This window comes from Pseudonaja textilis, chromosome 3 (assembly GCF_049901715.1).
Source record: "Pseudonaja textilis isolate UNSWEBS1 chromosome 3, rPseTex1.2, whole genome shotgun sequence".
In the NCBI taxonomy this organism is placed as follows: Eukaryota; Metazoa; Chordata; class Lepidosauria; order Squamata; family Elapidae; genus Pseudonaja; species Pseudonaja textilis.
The window spans coordinates 20,386,096-20,411,728 of record NC_141992.1 but is presented as its reverse complement, the minus strand read 5'-3'; the positions used below and the strand labels follow the sequence as shown (position 1 = coordinate 20,411,728).

Genomic DNA, 25,633 nt, shown 5'->3' with positions numbered 1-25,633 from the left:
GAAGGTGATAGGCAGGTGTGTACTGTGCCCACCCCACCCCCGCTGCATCCATATATGCTCTTAAAGCTCTACCCAGTAAACATTAGCAGCAAAAATAACATTTTAGCATCTTATTTTTATTTTTAAAAGTAGGCAATAGCAAAAAATATGATTTTTAAAAAATACATTTTTAAAAACCTTCCTGGAGAGCAAAAAAAAAAAAAGCAAAAACCAATCATTTCAGTTCTACCCGTTCTAAGGATAAGTAGTGATACAAACGTCTGAACTAAAATTGCATCCTCTACTTATCATCAGCATTCCATAATAGGCAGTCTACATTTAGTGACTACCTCAGCCAGTCCCAATCGTAAGTGCTAAAAAGTACCTTCCTGTACAGAATACTGACAATCTATTGAAGGAGTCCCTCCTAATTAGCTTGATAAAAGCCAGGCAATGTCCATGTGTAAGACTTGATACTACCAGTAGCATACATATTTTGAGTTGCTGGATACTGTCTACCTATCCCTAATAAAAGTCCCAGAAAAAATTGCCAAAAATAGTTGGATCCAACTCACCTACCATAGAATTGTAGATAAAATGGTAAAATAGATGAGATCACTGTTACTCTTGACTTATGATGGACAAATATTTCCATTAACAGTTGTCTTTGCGATGTAAAGTTGGCCTCAAGTTGTGTTTGACTCCTTGTGATTCTGCAGATAGAACCATAATTCTCTGCTAATATGGTTTTTTTCCCCAAGATATTTATCTATACTCTACACCTTTAGTATTCTTTAGTGGATTCCCATCCAACCATTAACCAGATCTGGCCCTGCTTAGCTTCAAGCAAAATGCTGCCATCTGGTGATACTTTTGCTGTGCATGACATGAATTTGGTCTTGACATCTACTGGTATATTAGACATAATGGTTTATCATACAAAGATATAGGAGACAAAAAACTGTCTTTTATAATTAATTTATTCAGAATTAATGTCATCAAATAAATTACTTACATTTTACAAAAAGGAAAAACAACTGACAAACAGTACAAGGAAATTTCAGAACATGAAGACAATCAGGAATAAATGGAAAAGGGAGTCAGTTCAACCTGAGATAAAAGCAGAGATTTAAAGAACATAGCTTACCATATAAAGTTCAACCTTTCTGATCAAGACAATTTAGTTTATCATAGTAATTGTCCGAACCATTTGAAATTGTATGAAAATCATTACACACACGTAGATCAGTTCCCCAGTAATGAGCATTTAGAAAGATATGACCTCAAAATCTGAAGATTCCAATTATATTTTGTAATTATCTGTAAGTACATATACATACGTTTGAAATATTCTTAAGGATCACATTACATGAATAAAGTTTTATGCTTTTAATGAGAAATTTTATAATGATGTCATCCTAGCTTCTATCAAATAGAGAAGTATTTACCTTACATTGCATAATTTTATGGATTTAGATTGTCCATTTCATTTTGTAAAATAAAAAAATCCCCTTGTTCTAGCTTTTTCACATATGAAAAATGTGGTACTTTGATTATTTAGGTACTCCTTTTACTTGTTTCCCCCCCACATCCAGTCAATTTTTACAGAATGAGTAGAATATTTAAACAAAAAATTAAAACAAATGACTGAAAACCCCGTCCCCCAAAACTGATAATGTATTTTATTTATTTATTTGAATTGCAAATAATGCCTGAAGCACAAAACTTTATTCCATAATAATTATAACTAAAGATTGGAATGTAAATTTTGATTTTCCCTGGATAGTCTGCAATTGGAATTTGTTAATCAATACCAGTCATTTTCTAAAATATACAAATGTAGTATATGCAAATGTAGTCAGAAAGGTATCTACTAGTTGTGTTAATTTCCTTTATGATCTGCCATATGTAAATGTGTCCTGCCAGAAATCCATATATTATTTCCAGATAATTACCTGTAATTCATTTAAAATACAAGCACTTTTTAAAACTAAAATGGTAAAGAATTAAAACTGTAACTTTTACATTATCCAATATGAAGTATAGGTAGCCCTTGACTCATGGCCAAGGTTGGGACTGCTGCTAAGTGAAGCAGTTGTTAAGAGACTTATGCCCAATTTTGCAACCTTTTTTCAATATTTTTAAGTGAATCATATGGTTGTTAAACAAATCTGGCTTCCCTATTAACGTTGCTTGTCAGAAGGCAGTTGGGAAGATCACAATAGGCAATCATGTGACCCCAGAATGCTGGTACTGTCATAAATACATGCCAGTTGTCAAATATCCAAATTTTGAACATGTGATTGCTCTGGCAGTCATGTGAGATAACAAACTTTTTTCAGCTCTGTCATAACATCAAATGGAAGAGACCTTGAAATTTTGTTTTCTAAAGCCATACTCTGTCACAGTCCAATATAAATTATTCAGTCAAACTATAGAAATACTGGCACAGTACTGAATCTCTTTATTATGTAGTGGCAAATAGAGTTAACAATCCTTTCAGAAAGGAAACTATTTCATTGCCTCCTAGCTTGGATTCTCCGTAGACTCTATCCACAAATGATATAGGAACCTTAAATGAAAAAATAATAAAATCATATCAGTTACAAGATCCAATAAAAAGATAAACAGGAACACTTCACCTCAAGATTCTGTCTTTATCTACCAACATGTGTTGTGGTTCACCGGCAGCAGATGCATACTGCTGAGGTCTCTGAGAGCGAGGACTCAGACGAGGGGCCTGCCTGTGATGCAGGGACGGGACCAGAACTATCGGAGAGTGGGGTGCTGCCTTTGGAGGTTGTAGCAGTGACGAAGAGGACCCCGGGGAGCCTGTGCTCAGGGCTGCTCGAAGGAAAGAGCAGCTGAAGCAGCACGGACAACTCAAGAGTAAGGCTGGAAGGTGATGGCCCCTCCCATAAGGGATAAAAGCCAGCCTTCAGGGTTAGCTTCTTTTCAGGAAGCAAATAAGTTCTTTCTGCTCAGAGTCCTTGTTGAAGCCCTACTTACTCCAGTTTGTTTTTTGAAACTTCTGGCTTTGGATATTTATCTGCAATTAGTCTTTTGCTCTTGGCAGCCTTTCGCAACCTTGAAAGGGATTGCTGTTATCTGGGACAGTTAGTTTTGAATGACTCTTGGCTGTGAATGCATAGAATTCACAGCACTGCATTAAAAAGGTTTGCTTTGTGTTTGATTTGAACAAGGCTTGGGTCAGAACAACATTAATGGAATGTGTTTTGATGTAGAGTATGAAGTAATAGCTTTCTCACATTTAAATATGCTCAAAGAACATTTCTTACAAAATCATTATTGCAAAACAGCCTACCCAAAGCCTGAATATGAAGATGGCATGCTAAAAAGAAACACCATATTCAGGACTGTCTTTTCTCTCTCTGATTATTATCATCTTTCAAACACTGCCAACAACTCTTTGTTTACTCAAGTTGCAAATCATTTAATTTTGATTGTTGATTCGCTATAATCTGTACTGATTGTTTTAGTGCTGTTTTATGATGTGGTGTAATTCTAATCTTTTAAATGAATTAGAAAAAATAATCAGGTTCCTTTTAAATCTACTAAAGTATCTGTATCTTCCTTATGTTGAAATGAAATCCATTATTGTTGCTACAATACAGAATAACAACTTTGCACTTTTTAAAGATACCATATATATCTTATTGAATACAGTATCCATATGTGTAATAGAACAAAAATGTACATTTTAGTGTTATGGTGGCTAGTGTATCTATTCTAAAGAAGTATAGGTTCCCAATTTAGTGGTAAATTCATATACCTTGTGGAAATTATGGTGGCTAGTGTATCTATTCTAAAGAAGTATAGGTTCCCAATTTAGTGGTAAATTCATATACCTTGTGGAAATTACTATTTTTCTGATTTTTGCAGAATACAGTCATATAATGTCTCAAAGGGCCAAAAGGAATTGTAAAACATTCTTACTCTCAAGAGATATTGACCTGCATTATTTTCTTTTTATAGCAAATATCTGAAGTAATGGTTTTGTGAAATTGCACATGGTTTCAATTCACTAACTGTTCATTAAATATAGCCAACACTGTTTTTGCATTATTTTAAGCTACAGCTTATTTTCAGTATAACAAAACAAGAATGGTAACATTTCAGCATATAAGATTATATGTTAAAATTATCCAAAGCCCAAATTCAGTCTTTGGAATTCACAAGAAAATCCAATTAGAAATTTTCAGTAAGTATACTCTGCTAGAAATCAACTGGCAAACAGAAACGGAGGGAAAAATTCCCACACCCAAATTATTCTGCCAAACATATATTGCATTTCTATGCATATTTGTTTTTGCCTGTGGAAATTCCAATGAAGACTGCTTTGTAAATTTTCTGTTGACACACAGCAGACATTGGCATAAATTCATGAACAAACATGGCTAAAGGATTCAAGAATCCCAGGGGCATATCTCAAATTGGAATGAAAGGTATAGAATTTTTACACTAAATAGGATTCTCAGACATTGCTAATTTAAGACAATCTACAACTAGCGAAGTAATGTACAATATGGAATGCAGATGAATGTAACCCTATCCCAAGATACTAAACATCTTGATGGACTTCAGCCAGCAGAAGTGAAAAAAGGAACTGTGTTTCACTGCTGGTTATGGGGCAAATCACAGAACCAAGAACTCCTTCTCAAAACCTTTTTTTACTCTTTCCCAACTGGTAAAAAAAATCTGACAGTTTTAAAAAGTAAGCTTTGTTTTTGTTTTTGCACTCTACATTGCTAAGAATTCCACAAACACAAAAATAATATATAAGAATTTTTAATAAATAAAAAATAACTTCTCTATAGAAGCAGTACCTTGTGACCTGAAACTTGTGTGAAATGTAACAAGTGATAAAATATTAGACAAAGATTTATCAGGCACAATACTAGGTCCTTGGTAATTAAAATGGCTTTTTAAATATACCATGGCAAAGAGATTAATAACTTTCACCTTCACTACATGACTAGTGATGAAGTCATCAGACCAAATTTACCATGATGCCGGAATATTAGAGAGGATGTATTACAGGCTAATTGTAGAAGCTACAGCTGGAAATATGGCATTAAGCTTCTTTGAATTTAAGTGGGTGCCTTTCTCATCCCTGCATCTTTAAATGATAGAAGAAATGTTCACATTGTAACAGCACCTCTTATTTGTTCATATTTGTGTGTCACTGAAAGTCAGATTCATCATCTGATTAACTTTATGATGCTATGGCCAATTAGCATTTGTGTTTAAACTACCGGGTAAATCAGTAACTGAACTTTAGTGAAAGCCACTCATGCTATATGATCTTATCTGAATCCTCAGTGTTTTTACTTGTCAATCAGTTCAATCTCTAATAGCCAGAAGGTAAACTTTGAGCACAAAATGTAAATGTAGTTATGTTCTTTACGTTTTAGATTTTTAGCATACCTCTCCAATAGAATAACCCAATTGTCTGGCCCGGACAATCATTTCCATTTGGAAAACGTATCCTTTTGAAACACATTTCTCCATCAGTTTTTGTAGAACCTCTTTTCTATATAACCTGAAATTCAGTACACATAAAATGTTTACAACAGGTCAGTTACAGACACACATAATTTCAAGTAATAAATAAGTAGTAAAAAATAAATAAATAATAGCAATAGCCTGTGTGCAGGTGCCTCCCAAATGTTATCTAACCGTTTTATAAGTTCAGTAGATCTCTTTATCAGACTGGCCACTATCGTGAAGCATTCTTGCTCATCATTGTTCCGTGCCATTTAGAAACCAGCTTACCTGAAGCTTCCTGTTAAGTCTGATGCACCTGGACGTAATAAAACTTGAGTTAAAAAGTTGGCACCCCGGCTGCAAAGTAAGATACAATGTTTTAATATGCAATCAGAATTTTAAAACGAGCTATTTACCCATTTTAAAGATGTTTCAGTAAAGGATTAGAATAACACAGAATAACATAATTTACATTAACAAAATAATTTTAAGCACAACTCTGTTGGATCCCTGAAATATAAGGCCCAATGCTAGTTCAATGTTTTGCTTCTTGCAAACAGGATGGAGACATAAATGTCTCCTACCTTCATTTCCTGCAATTAGTGCATTAGTAATTTTGAGGTTAAGATTCTCCAATCTGGATATAATATTGAGCTGAGTTTTCAAGAATGTTTAAGAACATGGTATTCAGTTTCAGAATATCCCATGCGGAGAATATGTTTATAAAATAAAACTAGATAAAAAGATGTGTACCTGGGCAGGATAGAAACGAGAATGAGAATTTTTCTTTCAGTGTTCTCAAAATTAAAGAAATCTTTTTAGAATCTGAGCCTGGGAACCCTCTCAAAAGTAATTCAGAGAAAGAAAATGGTCTTTTTCATGAGATGCTTTTTGCTAGTGGTTCAATAGCAATAGATGAAACACTGACCTGATCAGTTTTCGTTTTAGATCCCATCCATGCACACCTCCGTTTCCTTTATATCGAGTCCCCGACACAATATCAAAATTTCCTTCTTTCTGTTTTCTACATAAATAATCATTGGACAGACAAAAGAAAGTGGGTGTTTTTCTGAATTACAAACTCACATATTTAGTGTAGCTGTAATCCAGAAACAGATAAATACACCAATGATACTAAAATTGTTAATGTGCAATACAAAAATAAAACAAACTAAAAATACTTTTTCATCTTCAAAGTATATAGTTAGAGCTAGAGAATAAAACATACTTTGAGCAATGCAGATATTTGCTGTGCAATTTAAATGAGCACAAAGTAAATAAATAGCAGAAATCACAGAGTATTAGGAAATTATGTTTGTAAATAATGTTATTTTTATTATGACCTATTTATCAGATTAGGTATGGCATGCTACCTCATACTCCATAATTAAAAGATAATTAAGGTATTACAGTAGTGTGTGAGGTATTACACATTCAGAGATTTTCCTTTGACTATTTCATCAGCTGTGGTAGCCTATGGTAGCCAAAAATCCAAAGGAATGTCAGCACCTTTTTTGATGAACCATTTTATTGAAAGGCCAAAGCTTTGGTGAAATGTAATTCACTTCATCAGAGGTATGGCACAATTAAATTGATGTAAGATTTAAAAAAGGAATATCCAGTAGGTGAGGAGAGAACAAGCACTTACGCACATGTAGATAACATGTGAATCATGTTACTAGAACCTCGCCAATTATCTAACACAGGGGTCTCAAACTCGCGGCCCGTGGGCCAATTACAGCCCGCAGGACGATATCCTATGGCCCCCACCGTGATATGAAAGTATAATGTTAGTGCATTCCGCAGGGGGAATGGACCTCTGAAGGAAGTCCCACCCGCTGTTCCTCATTGTGGCTTCTTCCCCACCCTGAACTTTAACAAGTCCAAGTACAGGTCCAGACTTACTGATGATCATCTTCAAGCCATACTGAGGGTCTCAAGTGCCTCCTCTCTCAAGCCAAATGTGGCTCAGATATGTGAGAGGAAGCGTTGTCAAGTCTCTGTCAGCAAGGAGTAAGCTGGAGAAGCCATGTTCTGAGGAACTGTTCATGATCTTCATTCAATGTTCCATGTGTTCAGGACAGTTCATGTATTGAAGAAATCATTAATTGTTGATGACATTTGAGGATATTTTTTTAACAACGTTTTTTGTGGAATCCCTTATGCGGCCCAGCTTCACCCAGACTCTGCCTCCAGCGGCCCCCAGGTAAATTGAGTTTGAGACCCCTGATCTAACACATTAAAGTGATATGATCATAGTAAACTATAACAAATAAGAAACAGAAGAAACAACATATTTTCAAAATTCCTAGTATTCCAACTGGTCCTAAGTGTTTGTGACTTACATTTTTGAAACAAATGACTTATTTCTCTCATGAAAGAGTTTAGCCAAAATCTCTGGATGAGAAGTAATACATTATATTATGTTGACAAGCTATGCAACACGAATGCATTATCTTCTACAGTGCAGTTTTGTAACAGCATAGTGTATATTTCCTCTGGTATTCAATCTTATTGTCTATCCCTACCAAAAATAAACACCACAAAAGGGTAATAAACTATAAGACCTGGGTTTAAATATTAAAAATGCTACTCACTTGATAAACTCTGGAATGAATTTAGGCTGCAAGGATAAAAAAAAAAGAAAAGGTATAAGGAAAAGCAATAAAACCAAAATCAATAAAATAAATGAATTTTTTTAGAACATAATAAAAACCATCAAGACCAGATTGAGATAGTTTGGGAAATGAGTGGGTTAAGATTTTATGGGAAATTAAGATTCAAACTAGCAGGCATCTTATTCTCAACCTGATATTGGCCTGTACTACTCAATCTAGCAGAAGGGACATGCCTCATTAGTCAAAAGGTTTCAGTTGGCAGAGTCTTAGAAGGAGAGCCTTTTCTGCCATGGCCCCATTCTTTGAAATATCCTGCCACTTCAAGTAAGGTCTGCCTCCACCCCTTTAACTTTCTGGAAGGATATTAAGCCTGGCTCTGTCGGTTGGCCTGGGGTCCTGATGGGGGTGGTTTTTGCTGGAGGTGGCTGGTGAACTCATGAAGAAAATGCTACTGGTACTATGATACTGATTTTGCCTTTTGCCTCTTATTTTCTTTAATATTTTTATATGTAAGCTTTTAATTGTCCCTTTGCAGAGTGAGATAGGAAGCAGATAAATTCACTTTAAATGATTAATCAATTAAATAAAACAGTTATTAAAAAAAGTCTGGTTCATTGATATGGCTACACTAGGTTATGCTAGGATTGAGGAAAAACAATCAGAAAAAAAAAATACTGGGACTTGCAGATTGTAGTTGAACACCTATGGAACAAGAAATCCCTTGTTATGAATTGCGATTGGACTCCTTAAATACCTAAACAACTTCCTTGATATCTGGAAATACTAAATTTTCCAGGCTGGAATACCCTAATTTTTTTTTTTGGAGGGGGGGACCGGACACCCCTGCTTGGAACTCTCTATATTCTGAGATGCCACCTTAATCAATCTTGGGTCCTTGATTAGGACTTGAATTTTAATTTTCTGCATGTTGTAGATGGTGACTCTAACTAGAGATTATCCATACATAATAATTTATTAAATTTACGTCCCACCTAATTCCCACATTCTGGATGGTTTACAATTCTAAAACATTTAAAAACAAGTAAAAATAAACCAAATAAACCCATAGGGGAACAAAAAGGAAGAAGGAGCCATCAGCTGTCCTTTCCAAAGGCTTGAGGAAAGAGCCAGATCTTCAAAGGACTTCAAAATACAGAAGGATGGTTAATCAAGGCAAATGAAATGAAGAAAACGTTTAAGAAGAAAAAATAGAGAAGAGCAAACTTACATGGTGTGACAGATCAGCATCCATAATAATAATGAAGTTTCCTGTGGCATGTTTCATGCCATGAATGTAAGCAGTTCCTGATGTAAACAATATAAAAGCCATGATTCCCCTCTCCTTTAACAATCATGCACATGAATAAAACTGTTTGACATTAATTAAAATAATCTCATCTCTATGTATCAAATATGATAGTTTCTCCCCATTCTATAGAATCTGACAAGAGTTGGGTCTCATTGATTAAACAGCTTATACAGGCCTTGTCTATCTTGGGCAACTGCCATCTGGAACATCCTCCTACCAGAGATTCATGTAGTTCCAATCCTAATCCAGTTAGAACAAAAAATAGACCCCTTGTGGAAATTTTTGTTTTTGTGTATAGACTTTTTAAAAATAAATATTCTGTCTTTATTTTTGGTGTAAGCCAGCCAGCTCATATAGAGGGGGGTGGGGGATGGAGAGCCATGAACACAATACAAATATTAAAAAATATTCCACTATGTAACAATCTCATTATGCCAATCTTCTGTTTATATAGCTACAAAATTAACACTTGCTACTTTTTATGTGACTGTTAATTTCTTACATGACAGTGATTAATTCTGAGTAGCACCAAAAGTAATTTTGTATGTTGCCAAATAAGTGTGTATATTTTCTGCTTCTCTGGTTCTCAAAAAAACAATGCATGGAATTAACAGCAAAATTAAATTCTGAGTTAAATTCATTTTTAAAAATAAAAATATACCTGATTGAAGTACAGTGGTCTCAATAATTGATACAATATTGTTAATCATCTACTGACTACTTACCCAATCCAAGTTTCTTTGCTCTGGGTCTCAAGAGCTGTAAAGTACAAGTACATCAAAAAATAAGATAAACCATACTCTGCTCTGACTAATGATCATGTACTTCCAATAAAATTTCATTATTGCTCTTTTGTTCTTCCCTCAAACAAAATGACTATACTCATAGGGTAAAATTTGACATTGCATAAATGGATTTTAGTTTGTATTTTCCTAACATTGCTGTAATTTACCTAGATTACAGCTAGGTATTTCTCCACATATTTTGTATGATTCCCTGAATTTAGAATGTATAGGAAATATCTTTACCGTAACCTTATTATAATTATATTTAAATATAGGTGAACTTATATTTAAGGCTCTTTCCCCTCCCAGTTCCTGCAAGTAAAAGTACCTACTCCAAAGGAGTGTGTCCCAATAATAACCATGACATAGAGAATCAATAGGTAGTTTTCAACTTATGATCGCAATTGAGCTGGAATTACTAGCCATTCTGGTCATTAAGCAGGTCATCCTGTGACTGATATGATTTTACAACATTTTTTGTGGCAGTTGTTAAGTGATTAAATGAATACTACACTAGTTAAGCAATTGTCTACCAGGGATGTGTTGTTTTTCTTTACCAGAAACTGGAAGTAAGGGATGACAAGCTACTTTCAATTAGCTAAATCATTTCAAAGTGAATTCTATTTGTCTATGCTAACTATTTGAAACACTTTGATAATAATAGTATGGCAGCTAAGTCAGGGGAAAAAAAGTAACTTACAATTTTGTCTGATCCATAAATCTTTATTAACTGGTCAGCAACTTCCTGCGTCCCATCTGGGCTTCCATCATCTATAATTACAATTTCGAACTCATTCCCACTGGAAAAAAAAAAGAATTATTTTGAAAAGTCAGGTCCAAAACGGAGTCGATCTGTACAGGTGGAGAGGGAGAAGAATCCCCAATGGTTTCCCATTGAAAGTAAGTGTAGTCATTAACCCTATTACTTTTATTTGGAAAGTCACATTTACTGTAACATATTGTTTCATGTCATTTTTTTTTCTTGGCAATACTGTAATGACAACAGTATTGAGCTTGGACTCAAGGTCCTCGGCTCCAAGCCCCCCCCACCCCACAAACCAACAGCTCCCTGGAAGACCTGAGGTCACATACAACGATCTCGCGGGGGCTGCTGTTCGGATGAGGCGGTGCGCCTTCCGCGTTCAACTGGCAGAGAAACGGAAGGAGAGTTGCAGTAAATCAATGCAGCCCAAGTCAGGAAACCCGCCAGGAAATATCATCAATGGGGAGGAGCTGGGAACACACTTAGCAAAGGCCCCTTCCCCCAGGCCGCTCTCCCGCTGCTAGTCACCTCTCCTCGAAGCTCTTCACCAGCAGCCAGACCACCAGGGGAAGATTCTCGCGCTCGTTGTAGGTGGGCAGTAATACCGAGTACTTGCGAGCCTCCGACGCCATGACAGAAGGCGCGCGCGCTCTCAACCGCGCTTGCGCGTAACCGCCAGCCAGTGGGCGGGTACAGGGGGGAGTGTCGGCGGCGTCTCTCGCGTCGTCGGAAGCGGAAGGAGCACTCAAGGTCTCCGGCAAAGAAAGACGGTTGCGGCGATGGAAGTTTTGCAGGCCGCTCGTCTTCCCCGCTCAGAAGACTCGGAGGATGACGGAGGCGGCGGCGGAGGCGACACGCCGGATCCTTCCGCTCTCCGGACGGGACTAAGCCGGCTGGATATCCAGCGCTATTCGCGGCAGTTGGTGCTGCCGGAGCTGGGCGTGCGGGGGCAGCTGCGGCTTTCCTCGTGCGGGGTGCTGGTGGTGGGCTGCGGAGGGCTGGGCTGCCCGCTGGCGCAGTACCTGGCCGCTGCGGGCGTGGGGCGCCTGGGGCTGGTGGACCACGACGTGGTGGAGCTGAATAACCTGCACAGGCAGGTGCTGCACCGGGAGAACCGCCTGGGCCACTCCAAAGCGCACTCGGCGGCCGCCGCGCTGAGAGAGCTGAATTCCGCCGGGCAGTACGAGCCTTACGAGCTGGCGCTGAGCCCCGCCACCGCCTTGGATCTGATCCGGACTTATGACATCGTGGCCGACTGCTCCGACAACGTGCCCACCCGCTACCTGGTCAACGACGCCTGCGTGCTAGCTGGCAAGCCCTTGGTGTCCGCCAGCGCCTTGCGCTTGGAGGGCCAGTTGGTCGTGTACAACTTCCAGGGAGGGCCCTGCTATCGGTGCCTCTTCCCCAAGCCCCCTCCTCCTGAGACGGTCACCAACTGCGCCGACGGTGGGGTCTTGGGGGTGGTGCCCGGCATCCTCGGCTCCCTCCAGGCCTTGGAGGTGCTCAAGATAGCCTCGGGGATGGGATCCTCCTTCAGTCGGTCGATGCTGCTCTTCGATGCCCTTGAAGGACGGTTTCGCCACATCAAGCTCAGGCCCAGGGATCCCAAGTGCACTGTGTGTGGGGACCGGCCCTCCCTGACCACCCTGCAGGATTATGAAGCTTTCTGTGGGTCTTCAGCAACCGATAAGTGTCGGACGCTGCGCTTATTGTCCAGCGAGGAGAGGATTTCTGTAGAGGAATACAAGAAGATTCTAGACAACCAGGTTGCTCATGTACTGGTGGATGTACGTCCCCAAGTCGAAGTGGAGATCTGTCGCTTGCCCAAATCCCTCCAGGTGCCTTTAAATAAACTAGAAAAAAAAGATGAAGAATGTTTGAAGTCTTTGTACCGGAAGATACACAAAGAGAAGCAGAGGACTAACGGCACTGTACCTTTTCCAATTTATGTTGTCTGTAAATTAGGAAATGACTCCCAGAAAGCTGTGAGAATATTGCAGGAACTGCTTTATGGTGAACTAGGCTTAATTTCAGTTAAGGATATCAAAGGAGGACTCATGGCATGGGCTGACAAAATTGACCAAGATTTTCCTCAGTATTAATGTTTTCCCTAATAGCAATAATAATAATAATAATAATAATAATAATAATAATAATGAAAATTCATTGGTTTTATTTGGTTTTTGGAAAGGGATTTGTTTATATGTTTATATTTTCATTTGGTTCTCTGTGGAAATCTCACTTTAAACTATTTAGTTCTTTTAAAATATACTTGTTTCATAGGATTCCTCAGAGTCCTAGATTCCACAAGAATTTAAGATTTTAGGAGGGGGAAAATGGGTTATTTGGATACAGCCAGGGCCATCAATTGAGGAAAAGGCAGGAACTTGTACTGTGAAAATGTACTATATCTGCTATTTTGCTTCAAGGAGTTCCAGGAAAAATTGTAAAATGTGTTGTATGCCCTGAAAAAGTTTAGAATTCTTGCTTTAAATAAATCACCCAAAGTAACTTATATATTTGGGGTGGGAGAAAAAATAACCCTCTCTGTGTAAAGGGGATAAAAGAGGGAGGCGTGTGAAAGAGGAAAAAAAGTTGTGGATTGTTCTTCAAGTTCTTAAACAATGAACAAAGGAACCTAATACATACTAAAGAGATGGATGGATGGAATGACCCTGTTTCACATTTCATTTCCCTCCTGTAGCTTGACCAATAATTATATTGTTCTATAATAAAACTATACAAAAGATGCATTGTCCAGTATTCCCAGGATGAAATACTGCTGATTTAATTGTATCCTTCTTTGAATTCCTGTTGAATCCAAAGGTATCATTCTGTGTCTTTTAATATTGCCATTTTATATTATAAAATTATACCATAACTTTCTTTAGCATATTAGGTTATAGTCCTTGAGTACTTCCTTTTTAAAAAAATAAAAAATTCTGCAATGATACAATGGCATGGTATTCCTGTCAGTTGTGAATACAGGATTCTGTTTCCTATAGAAAGAGTAGGAGCAATTCTGCTTCACCACTAATGCTGGCCTCTTTGCATCTGCCCTAGGTTCCTTGTTTTGGTTTTCTGCACACTAAGAGGACAGTTTGTAGACTAGAGACATGGTAGATAACCTCAGGAGTCAGGCTCATAACACCAAGGCTCAGAAATGTGTTGACAATCAGCATTGGTATCTAAAAACATAAAACAAGCCCTGCTGGATGAGGGCAAAGATCCATCTAATCCAGCTTTTGATGCCATACGTTGATTCAGCGTTTCTCAATTTTGGCAGCTTGAAGATGTGGGGTCTCCAATTCCCAGAATTCTCCAGCCAGCATAATGTGGCTGAAGAATTTTGGAAGCTGAACACATCTTCAGGTTGCCAAAGTTGAGAAACACTACATTGACCAATGAGAGAGAACTACTCAGCAAGGTTGGAAAACTGGTAAACCATCTCAGAATTTTTGGTACTCCTTAGCAGCTCTTCCTTAAGATAGGCTAAAAATCTGCCTTCAAAACAAAAAGCAATTGATAGCCTCTATAGAATTTGACCAGTCCTCTTCCGAAACAATTAGAGAATAGAATAGAACATAACAGAATAGAATAAAAACTTTATAGTCACTTTAAATGTATACTAATCCAGTGGCCCCCAACCTTTTTTGTGCCACGGCCCAGTACCGGCATCACAAAATGATCCGCGGCCCAGTACCAGCATCAGCACGCATGACAAGGCGAGCCGAGCGACCGGCCAGCCAGCCGTCCCGCTTCTCCCTGGCACCTTCAACTCCTCCTTTGTACCTTTGCTGATGGGCTTCGCTTTGGGACAGCTTTGGGACGGTCGCTCGGCTAGCCTTGCCTTGGGTGCTGAAAGAATCCTCGCGCTTTAGTTTCGCTCAAGCCCCCTTTGATGAAACTAAGGCGCGAGGATTCTTTCAGCACCCAAACGCCACTTTCCAACCGGAAAAGCTCACCCGGAAGCACTTTCTCATCAAACAAGATGGCGGCGCCCAGCAAACTGGCGGCCCGGTAGGAAATGTTCCATGGACCGGTACTGGTCCATGGACCGGTGGTTGGGGACCCCTGTACTAATCAGCACACATTAAAATGAAATTTTGTTGCATTCAGCTTTCAAAAGAACCATTATGCATATACTCCTCCCCCACATATATGATAGAGAACCATAATAGTTTAGTTCGAATATATACATATACATGGCGAAAAAAATCTGAGTTACAAGACAGCATAAGGAACAAAGCTGTTACAGAATCTAGTAGTCCTGCTATAGATACTTCAAAACAATCTAAATCCAATTCACTGATGAATAAATAAATGAGTAACCTATACTTCGTTGGCACTAAGTTCTATACTTTATACTAAATATTTTACAGATGTAGCTGCCTTATAGTGCCTTTTTTTTTTTGAAAAAGTTTTATTTTTTTAACAAGCAGACAAACACAACATAAAAACTTCAAGCCATCTTCTACACATGTACATACAGTGTGTTGGTTGGTTTACAAATTGTTTTGTGCATCCATTTCATAGTCATCACTTAAAATTACTTGTATATGTTCTCATATTATCTATCAAATATTCCTAAATACATTGATATCATTAATCAATTATTTGACTATACTATTATTCATGTTTTGCAAGATAATCCATATTTCAATTGATTTATTTTATGACAATTCATATCATCCCAAATCTATAATTATATTATGATTATGATAAAGATAATACATCTTTATATATTCTTTATATTCTAAAAATCTACATATTTCATTACCATGTTTCATTGTCCAACCATTGATAAAATAAATCCCAAAATCTTATAAAATTCTTTATCTTGTTCTCTGATTTCAAATGTCAAATCTACTCATTTCAGCACATTCCATTATTTTCTTAATAACTTCCTCCTGCATTGGTATTTTCTCATTTTTCCAGTTTTTAGTAAATACAATCCTAGCCGCTGTTAATACATTTGCAATCAAATATTTCAATTCCTTACTGTATATTTTGGGTAAAATTCCCAATAAAAATATCTCTGGTTTCAAGTCTGGTTTTTTTGTCATTTTTCCAACCATGTGTGGATTTTAGTCCAATATCTTTTAGCATCCGCGCACGTCCACCACATATGGTAATATGAGCCAGGTGTCTGATGACATTTCCAACATTTTTTAGATTTGTTCTTGAACATTCTTGCTATTCTTGTTGGGGGTAGATGCCACCTGTAAAACATACAAATTTTCTTTATATGCTGTTGACATTGTCATTTTATAATTTTGAGACCACAATTTTTGCCATTTCTCTAAATCCCATATCCAAAAATTTTCCCCCAAGCAATCATTGTATTTGACTTGTTCTTCTTCTAGCTTAATTTCTAATAAATATCCATACAATTTTTTAATCACCTTTTCATCAGTACCTGTCAAGATCTTCTCTAAATCAGTCAATTTATCATAGAAACCTTCTGTTTTAGAATCTTTATCATATCTAGAATGTATTTGCGCATATGAAAACCAATTCATCTTTATACCTTGTTCCTCTAGCTTTGCATAGATTTAAGTTCACCCTTTTCATTCAATATTTCACCATATCGAACTGTTTGTTCCTTTTTATATATTATAGGATAAGAAAATACTTCAATAGTCAATAGCCAGATTGGAATTTTCAAATAACATTGCCTCTTAGTCTTCTCCCAATTTAATCACAGAGGCTCCCGTATATGTCTTCTAAAGTACCCCTGTGTTTTAGTTCCCTTGTATCATAGGAAGGCATGCCACCCTAGCAACAGATCATGTCCTTCTAATGTCAACAATCTAGCATTTCTTAATGTTACCTATTCCTTAACCCACATCAGGTTTGTAGCTTGATAGTACAACTCCCAATTAGGCAAACCAAATCCTCTTATTCTAGCTTCTTGCAAGAGTTTTAGTTTTATTCTCTCTTTTGTACCCTGCCATCTATATTTCAACACAATTTTATTTAAATCTTCAAAGTAATCTTTCCCTAGCCTAATTGGAATTGTTTGAAACAAATATAAAATTCTGGGTAATATATTCATCTTGATTGTTGATATTCTCCCTATTAATGATAATTGTAAGTTTTCCCATTTCGCCAAATCTCGCTATCTGTTGCTTGAGTTTAATATAATTATTCTTTTTCAGTGTGCTACATCTTGCTATCAAATGTATCCCCAAATACTTGATCTGATTTGTGACCTGAATTTTCAATAGATCCGCCAATTCTTCCTTTTGTCTTAATAACATATTCTTTGTCAAAATCTTTGTTTTATCTTTATTTATTTTCAGACCAGCTACCTTTCCATATACCTCTATCTTTTCTATCAATTTTAATGCTGTTTCTAGTGGGTCTTCTAAAATGAAAACCAGATCATCTGCAAATGTTTGCAATTTAAATTCTTTCTTTTTAATTTTCATCCCTTTTATATCCTTTTCTTCTTTAATGTTTCTATTTAGCACTTCCAAAGTTAACAAAAACAACAGAGGTGACAGTGGGCAGCCTTGTCTTGCTCCTTTTCTTATGTCAATAAAATCCGTCAATTCTCCCTCTATCATTACCTTCGCTGTTTGCTTATGATATATAGCTTCTATTGCATGGATAAATTTTTTACCAAAGCCCATCTGCTCCAACTGTAATAACATAAATCGCCAATTCACATTGTCAAAGGCCTTCTGTGCATCTAGAAATATCAAAGCCACTTGTTTTTCAGGATGTGCCTTGTAATATTCCAAAGTATCCAAGATTACTCTCATATTGTCTTTAATTTGTCTCTTTGGCAGAAATCCATTTTGATCAGGATGAATAAAATTATTTAAGTATTTTTTAAGTCTTTCTGCCAATATTGAAGCAAAAATTTTATAATCTGCGTTTAGTAGAGAAATAGGTCTATAGTTCTTGATTTGTAGTGGGTTGGCGTCCTCCTTTGGGACAAGTATAATATAAGCTTCTGACCATGATTTGGGTATCCTCTTCTTTGACATAACTTCATTCATAACTTCTAACAATGGGGGATTCAACGATTCTTGTAATGTCTTATAAAATTCCGCTGGAAGTCCATCTGGACCTGGTGCCTTTCCATTATTTTGCTTCTTAAGTGCTTCAGTTAACTCCATCATCGTTATATTGCTTTCTAACATTATTTCAATCTCTTTAGGTATCTGGGGTAAGTTAGCATTCTGTAAGTACTGTTTAACTCTTTCATCATCAATATTCTCTGGTGTGTGTAGTTTCCCATAATAATCTCATATGATTTTCTTCTCTTTACTTCCATAGCAAGCTTGGCCTTGATCATCTATTAATTGCAATATTTTCCTTGATTTTCTCTCCTTTCTCAGTTTATATGCTAACCATCTACCTGGTTTATTTGCATCTTCAAAATAGTTCTGCTTCGCACCTCTGATTTTCTGTGCTAATTCTTCTTTTTCCATTAATCCAATTTTAATTTAATTCTATTTAAGTAATTAATTAATTAAATTAATTAAATTAATTATATTTAATTCTATCCATTTTTAACTTAATGTCCTTTTTCTGTGGCATTTTCTGTAACTCTTTTTCAAGTCCTTTATACTCATCCTCTAATGTCTTAGAGGCTAGTCTTTTCATAATATTTCTTTTCCTTGTGTAGTCTATTATCAAGCCTCTGGCATATGCCTTCATTGTATCCCATACATTCTGCATTGATGTGTCTTCTTTTTTATTTTCTTTAAAGAAAAAAGGCAGTTTTTTCTCCATTCTCTGTGTAAAGTCTTTTTCTTTTAGTATAGTGTTATTTAATGTCCACTTAGATCTTCTTCTTTGTCCTTTCCATTTAATTGTCATTGGGTTATGATCTGCCCAGGTACTTGTTTCAATATCTACTTCTTGGAGATTAGCAATCAATTCTGTTGACATCCATATCATATCTATTCTGGACCACGATGAATGTCTGTTTGAATAGAAGGTGTATTGTTTGGTCTTAGCATTTCTTTCTCTCCATGTATCTTTTAAATTTATTTCATCTATCATTTTAAAAAAGGATCTAGGGAGAGTCTTTCTGCTTTGCTTTGTTGTTTTCTGTGTTGTATAGTCCAATTTATTGTCTACTATTCCATTGAAGTCTCCCATCATACAGATATTAACATAGTCCAGTTCAATTATTTTCATATGTAATTTTCTATAAAATTCGTCTTGATTTTCTTTCGAAGCATAGATTGCTATTAGGAGTGTTTTCGTATTGTTGTCTATTATTTCCACCATTAAGAGTCTTCCATCATCATCCTTATGGATCAATTTAGCTGGAAAAGTATCTTTGATGTATAAGACCACTCCGCTTTTCTTGCATTGTGTCAAAGAAGTAAATATTTTCCCTAGCTTTGACTGTGTCAACAGTTGTTCATATTGCTTTTTAATATGTACTACTTGTAGGCAGATTATATCAAATTTTAATTTCTCTAATTTATGGAAAATTTTCCTTCTTTTAACAGCTGAATTAAGTCCATTTATATTAATTGTAATCATTTTTTTCTCTTCCATGATTATACTTTATAAGTAGGTTTTGCAGCTCTAGTAGATCTTGGTTCTCGTTGTTCTCTAGCTTCCACCTTTCCGCCTACTGCACCTTCTTCTTTTTTTATAATGCCTTTTATATAGGGAAAAGGGCACAATTATAAATTAGCAATTAATATTTAACTAGGGTTGAGTGACTTGAGTTCAAGTCTGTAATTGAATTATGAGTCTCATTTAAAAGTGGCCTTCACCATCATTATCTTGTCGGGTTTTTGTGAAAACTAATCATTTTGTGGAGGGAAAGGGAACATTATTCTCTGTTGTCCTGAGCTTGTTGGAAAAAAGGTTGGATAAAACTGATGTGATTTCTTAAAAAGTGAACCATTTTCCTGTTTTGAGTAAGGGTGTGTCTGCTGGTGCCTTGCTTATTAGCTTTCCAAAACCCAAAGCAGAAAATTTCCATTGTCCTTTTATTCTTTCTTTCAGTGATCAATCTAACTTTAAACATGTAAGATTGGTCTTTGCTCCCCAAATGTACACCAATACTCACATACCTCATTCACAATGCACCACAAAATAAAAGTAAATATGTCTCATTCTCCCTGCTTTTCTAACCCTCTCTATTATAAAGTAGCTGCAATTTTATTCACAAGAAGTCATGAATATAGCTGCTAGGCAGTTACATCTATTTGGAGGCAGGAAGGCTATATTCTAATTTAAAATTCTTGACCTCATTATTGTAATTTAAAATATTAATACTTCCACATACCAACTGAAGCCTGGCTAACCTGAACCCAGGAACTGAAACTACCTTAAATCATAGAAAGCAAAAGTAAAACTTTTATTATACTGTTGCCTTGCTTTATTTTTCTGTCAGAGGGTTTTGAAAAGCATGAAAAGGATTTAACTTTTTATTTGATGTCAATGCAAAACTTCACTGAAAGTTGTATATTTCACTGTAAATTCTAAAGAACTGAGGAATTATTGATGGAGAATAACCATTATTCAGATGTTCAATATATACACTCAAGGAGTTTGAGATTGGGATCAGTCCCATTCTAGCTACCTACATAAATGCTGCAAAAATTTTACAACAGTGCTTCCAAATTAGTCATGTGTGACTCATCGCTGTGATTAAGAGGACATGTGTTTTCAAAAGTTCTGAATGTAGGAATAGAACATTTATATATGCACAATCATACAGAAAGAATTTTTAGGCATATGTTAAATCTGAAAAAAGTCATAATCAGGAGGACTGGGAAAATATGGTACATTTTGAGCAAGATAGAATGTCAAAAGCTGACATAACCTATTTAATTTAAATGGCTTGAATGGCTAATGCTATAGTCATTTGTAAGTCTTTTTTAGGGAGGTATTAACAAAGATGAAATTATTCAAAATAGCGTGAGACATAAGAGAGCTAGCAAAAGTGTTTGAAGGTGGTTTGTACATTTGGGGAAAAAACAGCAATAATTCTTATCTTTGTGCCCGAGAATATCTTAAGAAAACAAATGGATCATCAAACAAAACAATTCAGAGTTCTCACTCAAAGCGCAAATGACCAGGTTCAAACTATCCTTACTTTTGATACACTATCCAGGGGTGTCAAATTGGCGGCCCATGGGCCAGATGCGTCACTCGCAGGCCACACCCACCCCAGCTCTGCAAAGGGAAAAATGTCACGATACGTCACATGATGACAACTTGATGCCATGAGTTTGACACCCCTGCATTATATAAAGGCCTAGCTCTCTGGAGAAAGCTCTAGTGCCTGGAAAGTGTGGAAGAAAAGATAAGTGGAGGACAATCGGCAGCAAGGTGGAAATATTGTTACAGTAGCAATGAGATTACCATTGGAAGACCAGGCTAGGGATAGATCAAGGGTCTTCAAACTTGGCAAATTTAAGACTTGTGGACTTCAACTCCCAGAATTCCTGAGCTAACATGACTGGAGGAGGAATTCCGGGAGTTGAAGTCCACAAATCTTAAAGCTGTCAAGTTTGAAGACCCCTGGGATAGATCATCATGGAGAAAATTTGTGGAATGGTGATAATCAATGGCAGATAATCAATCTTAACAAACTTCCAGTTACTGCAGCTTCTTAAGATAAGTCTTAGAAAGTATTCTGTTATATCCTTGGTCTTTGCTCCCAACACTCCTCAAACTTCACAAGCCTATAAATTTATTTCAGTTCTGAATAATAATGAATCTCCAATTACTGTGACACTTTTCTTTGTCTTAATAGATTGTAATTACTTTGGCTTTGAGCTTTATGTATCATTTCTCTTGTCTCCAGGGGTGGGATTCAAAATTTTTAACAGCCAGTTCTGTGGGCATGGCTTAGGTGGTGGGTGTGGCTTGGTGGTCATGTTATTGGCTCTATATCACTCACATCGAGGCACGCATCTCCTTGCATGGCATCTCATGACTGGCGATGCTGCAACCTTTCCCTTTTTCTTTTTTTCCCTTTCTCTTTTTCCTTTCTCTTTCCTCTCTTTCTGCGTTTCTTTCTTTCTCCTTTTCTTTCTCCTTTTCTGGCCTTTTTCTTGGCTTTGTTATTTGTGTATATGTTGTAGATTTGTTTTTTTTAATTGTAAAATTAATAAATTTTGTTGTTTTTTTTAAAGGAAGAAAAATGGTCATCAGTCACTTTTTTCAGTGCCATTGTAACTTTAAATGGTCACTCTACACAAACAAAGTACCAGCAAAGGAGGGGAAAAAAACTCCAGACAAGTTCCTGAGACAGGAAGTCTAGACCTGCCAAGAATGTAATAAGGGTTAATGGAGAGGCAGTTTCTGTAAGCAACACCAGAATGTTTCCTTCCTGCCTTCCTTACAGGATTAGACCAGTAATTTCTTCTAACAACTGGTTCTCTGAACTGCTTAGAATGTTAACAACTGGTTCTAGCAAATAGGTGCAAACTGGTAGAATCCCACCCCTGCTTGTCTCCCATTCTGCAGTGTCTCGTTCCCAGCATTTGGCATCTGCAGGGCCCTAAAATACATTTCCGAATTCCAGTGCAGAATTTCTTCTGGAGGTTACTGTCATCCACTGTGTTTATTTTCTCTTTAATTCTCTCCCTTAGAGAAAGATGTTTCCATTGTCAATTTCTGTTGCAAACCTAATGTCATATATTTCTTCTTTAAGGTTCTTGTTCGCGAAAACCTTTGAAAAACAGTAAATTCACTTTAGATCTGGGTTTGGTAAATATCCCTGTGTGAAATGAAAATACAAGAAAGGTCAATGATCTTTGCCTAAGATTATATTACAAGATGGCCAATTGCACTTATCAGTATTTTTATGGAGTTATTGGCAGCCATAATTGCTGATACCAAGCCAGTATCAGCATATGATCAGGCTTAAGCGATAAAATGAAAGTTTCAAAGGGAACGTTTACCCTGTCCTGAATAACTTCTGTCCTCACTGTGAATTGTTTTTTTGTGTTTTTTGCATGAAGGGAGGCTCAACCAATCTCATTGTACACATATTGTAGTCTGACAATAAAGGTAATAATAGCCACATGCTTCCAACTTCCCTTTGATTATCTGGCTATATGATCTCTGGAGCTCAGCAGCCTTTCTGATTTCACTGCCCAACCTAAGCTTCTGATCTGGCACTCTCTCTAAACCAGGGTGTCTGTTGAGGTACTCCCCGTTAGGAGAATGAGTGCACTCAGGGAATCATAGTGAGAGTGGTGATGAATAACACACAAACAGCACACAGATACACTGAATAGTAAAATGTAAGTTTTACTTCCAGTAAATGGGTAAACAAAGTCGAACAAACGGTCCAAATCATACACAATTAAAGCAGTTAGTATTCAAAACAATCAGTCCAGAGATAATCCAAAAGCGAACTCTTTTTCTTTACCAGGATCATAAACAAAATTCAGTAAACAGAGTTTGTGAACAGTTGCAAGACTCACAGCAATTCAAGCAGAATGACGATTAGGCAAAAGGCAAAAAGAAACAAAGGAAACCAAAAGAACGAACCAGGTTTCTGGCTCCATCTTATGGCTGTTGGAGGAACCTCAGCCAATCACAATTACAACATTCTCTTAAAGATACAACAGTATTAAATGACTGTCCTGGTTTGTATATTGCCAACCCAACTGTTAGGTGACTATCATTCCTAACAGTGTCAAACTCAAGGCCTGTGGGCTGGTGCTTAGAACTGGCCTGTGGGGCCACCCTGGAAACAGTGAAGGACTGGCCCACAGTGCCTTTGCCAGTGAAAACGGAGCTCGGGAGGGCCACATGCTGTTTTCACTGGTAGAATGTGGCAGGAAGCCGTTGCAGCTGAAAATGGAGCTTGCAAGTGCTACACACAACCCTCCTGAGCTCCACCTCCTGCAACCATTGCAGACAACAGAGCTCAGGAGTCCCTTTTCACTGACAGAGTACTCAGGCTACCACGGGGGTCCCCGACACAAGTGACGTTGACCTAGCCATGCCCACCCTGGCCACACCCACCCCAGTCTTTCAAGGTCAAACACAACCCTGATGCGGCTTTCAGTGAAATTGACTTTGACACTCCTACTCCAAACAGCCTGAAATATTTGCCTACTTTCTCGGGCTTTTAGCCACCAAACCTTACAATCTTGCAATATTTCATGAAATTAAAATAATCTTATAATATTCAGGTATTTTATTTTTAAAAATGTTTTGATTTAATTTAATTGGGCTCCTGAAGTACACCGTACAGCTAACAGGGAGCTTATAATCATTCAAGGAAGTCACTTTGGATGTATTTATTTATCAAATTAATACAGTTGAACAACATTTTCCCTTCAACCTTTTACTTTCAGGTGGAAAAGAAAAACATCCTTGTCAGATGAAAATAATATGACTTTTGTATAAGCAGGTTGTAGAATTATGGGTGTATATAGATTTTTAAAAGGTCAAAGTTTTATTTGCCAAGCCAGATTAGATTTTGCTGTTTGCCCTTAAATGAACACAGAAAAATGTGGATATTTTATCTTCCCTCTTTTGTGATGTTACAAAAAGTTACATTCATTGGCTTAATGTTCTTTAATATCTTGGCATGTGTCATTTCTGGCTTAGATGTCTGAGTTGAAAGTTTCTTGACTGAAAAAGCAAAATAAACAACTCAAAAGGGGAAGAAATTTATTATAAAAAAGACAGCCAAGCATACTTTCTTGCAATGTGGCAGGTCACATTTTTTTGTTTTCCCACAGGATGCTAAAATAAAATCCATTTTATTTACGGCTAGTGAAAATTCATTATAAATTACACTTTTTACTTGTGGACTTCATAAAAGTAGCATTTCATTATGGAAATTCATTTCCTATGTCAGCAATCTTAACTGAACAATACAGCGATTATCAGCTGACAAATATCCAGCCAAATTATACAGAAAGGTAGCAAAGTAGTTATAAGTAGTTATAAGTTCCTTATAATTAGAACAGTATACCTAAGCAAGAGTGAATAGATATAGAAACAGAACCTTTTAAATAGATGCATGGGAACTGACTACCCATTTTGCAATATTTTACAACCTTTATAACCTCCTGCAACCTTTAGCTGCAGAAGAAATTGAGACAGTACAAAAATAGTCTTAAAGGGGCTGTAGATGGCAGTGTAAGATACACAATAAAGAAGTTTACTGAAGCTCCTCTGACAGCTGGAAAATAACAGAAAGGAAAAATGCCTACAAGACTGAAATTTCAGGAAGCTAGTCAAGCTTTATGCCGTCATGTAATATCTAGTAAGCCTTTAAGAGTCTCCCTTTAGAAATTTAAATAATGCTAGGCTAATTATTTATTTTACTACACTTGCATCCACATTTAAGGAAGATATTAATTTAGATTCTCAATAATTTTATGACAGGGCTAGAGATTTCCAAGTCATCTAGCGTGAGAGCTTTATGACAGATTGAGAATTTAAAATTGTTTCTCCATCTCTACCCTAACATTGAAAATTTTCTTGACTTTCTCTGTGCTATGCTAAGCAAGTAGCTACAGGAGCCTCTAGACCAGGGGTGTCAAACTGGATTTCTTTGAGGGCTGGATCATCATTCTCCGCAGAGCGACTGGCGGGGGAGGGGGGACAGATGCCTCCCGAGCACCCAGCTGGCCAAAATGTTCATGAGCCCTTCCATGCCCCGTTTTGACTGCCTCTGTGGATCAGTCCTTTGCTATTTCCAGGC

At 37.0% G+C, this 25,633-nt stretch overlaps 2 protein-coding genes across 2 annotated transcripts; one reads left to right on the top strand and one right to left on the bottom strand.

Annotated features, from left to right (window-relative positions):
• Nucleotides 1-941: 941 nt before the first annotated feature.
• DPM1 (dolichyl-phosphate mannosyltransferase subunit 1, catalytic) lies at nucleotides 942-12,347 on the bottom strand. The gene is made up of 9 exons (XM_026697486.2): nucleotides 11,491-12,347; nucleotides 10,900-10,999; nucleotides 10,140-10,173; nucleotides 9,334-9,410; nucleotides 8,085-8,110; nucleotides 6,416-6,511; nucleotides 5,776-5,844; nucleotides 5,428-5,542; nucleotides 942-2,551 (listed from the first exon to the last, which is right to left on the bottom strand). Exons 1-9 carry the CDS (start codon nucleotides 11,592-11,594, stop codon nucleotides 2,447-2,449), a joined length of 726 nt encoding a protein of 241 aa, XP_026553271.1. The 5' UTR covers nucleotides 11,595-12,347; the 3' UTR covers nucleotides 942-2,446.
• On the top strand, nucleotides 11,742-13,711 carry MOCS3 (molybdenum cofactor synthesis 3). The gene has a single exon (XM_026697485.2). The coding sequence runs from the start codon at nucleotides 11,742-11,744 to the stop codon at nucleotides 13,062-13,064; it is 1,323 nt and encodes a 440-aa protein (XP_026553270.1). The 3' UTR covers nucleotides 13,065-13,711.
• Nucleotides 13,712-25,633: the final 11,922 nt, after the last annotated feature.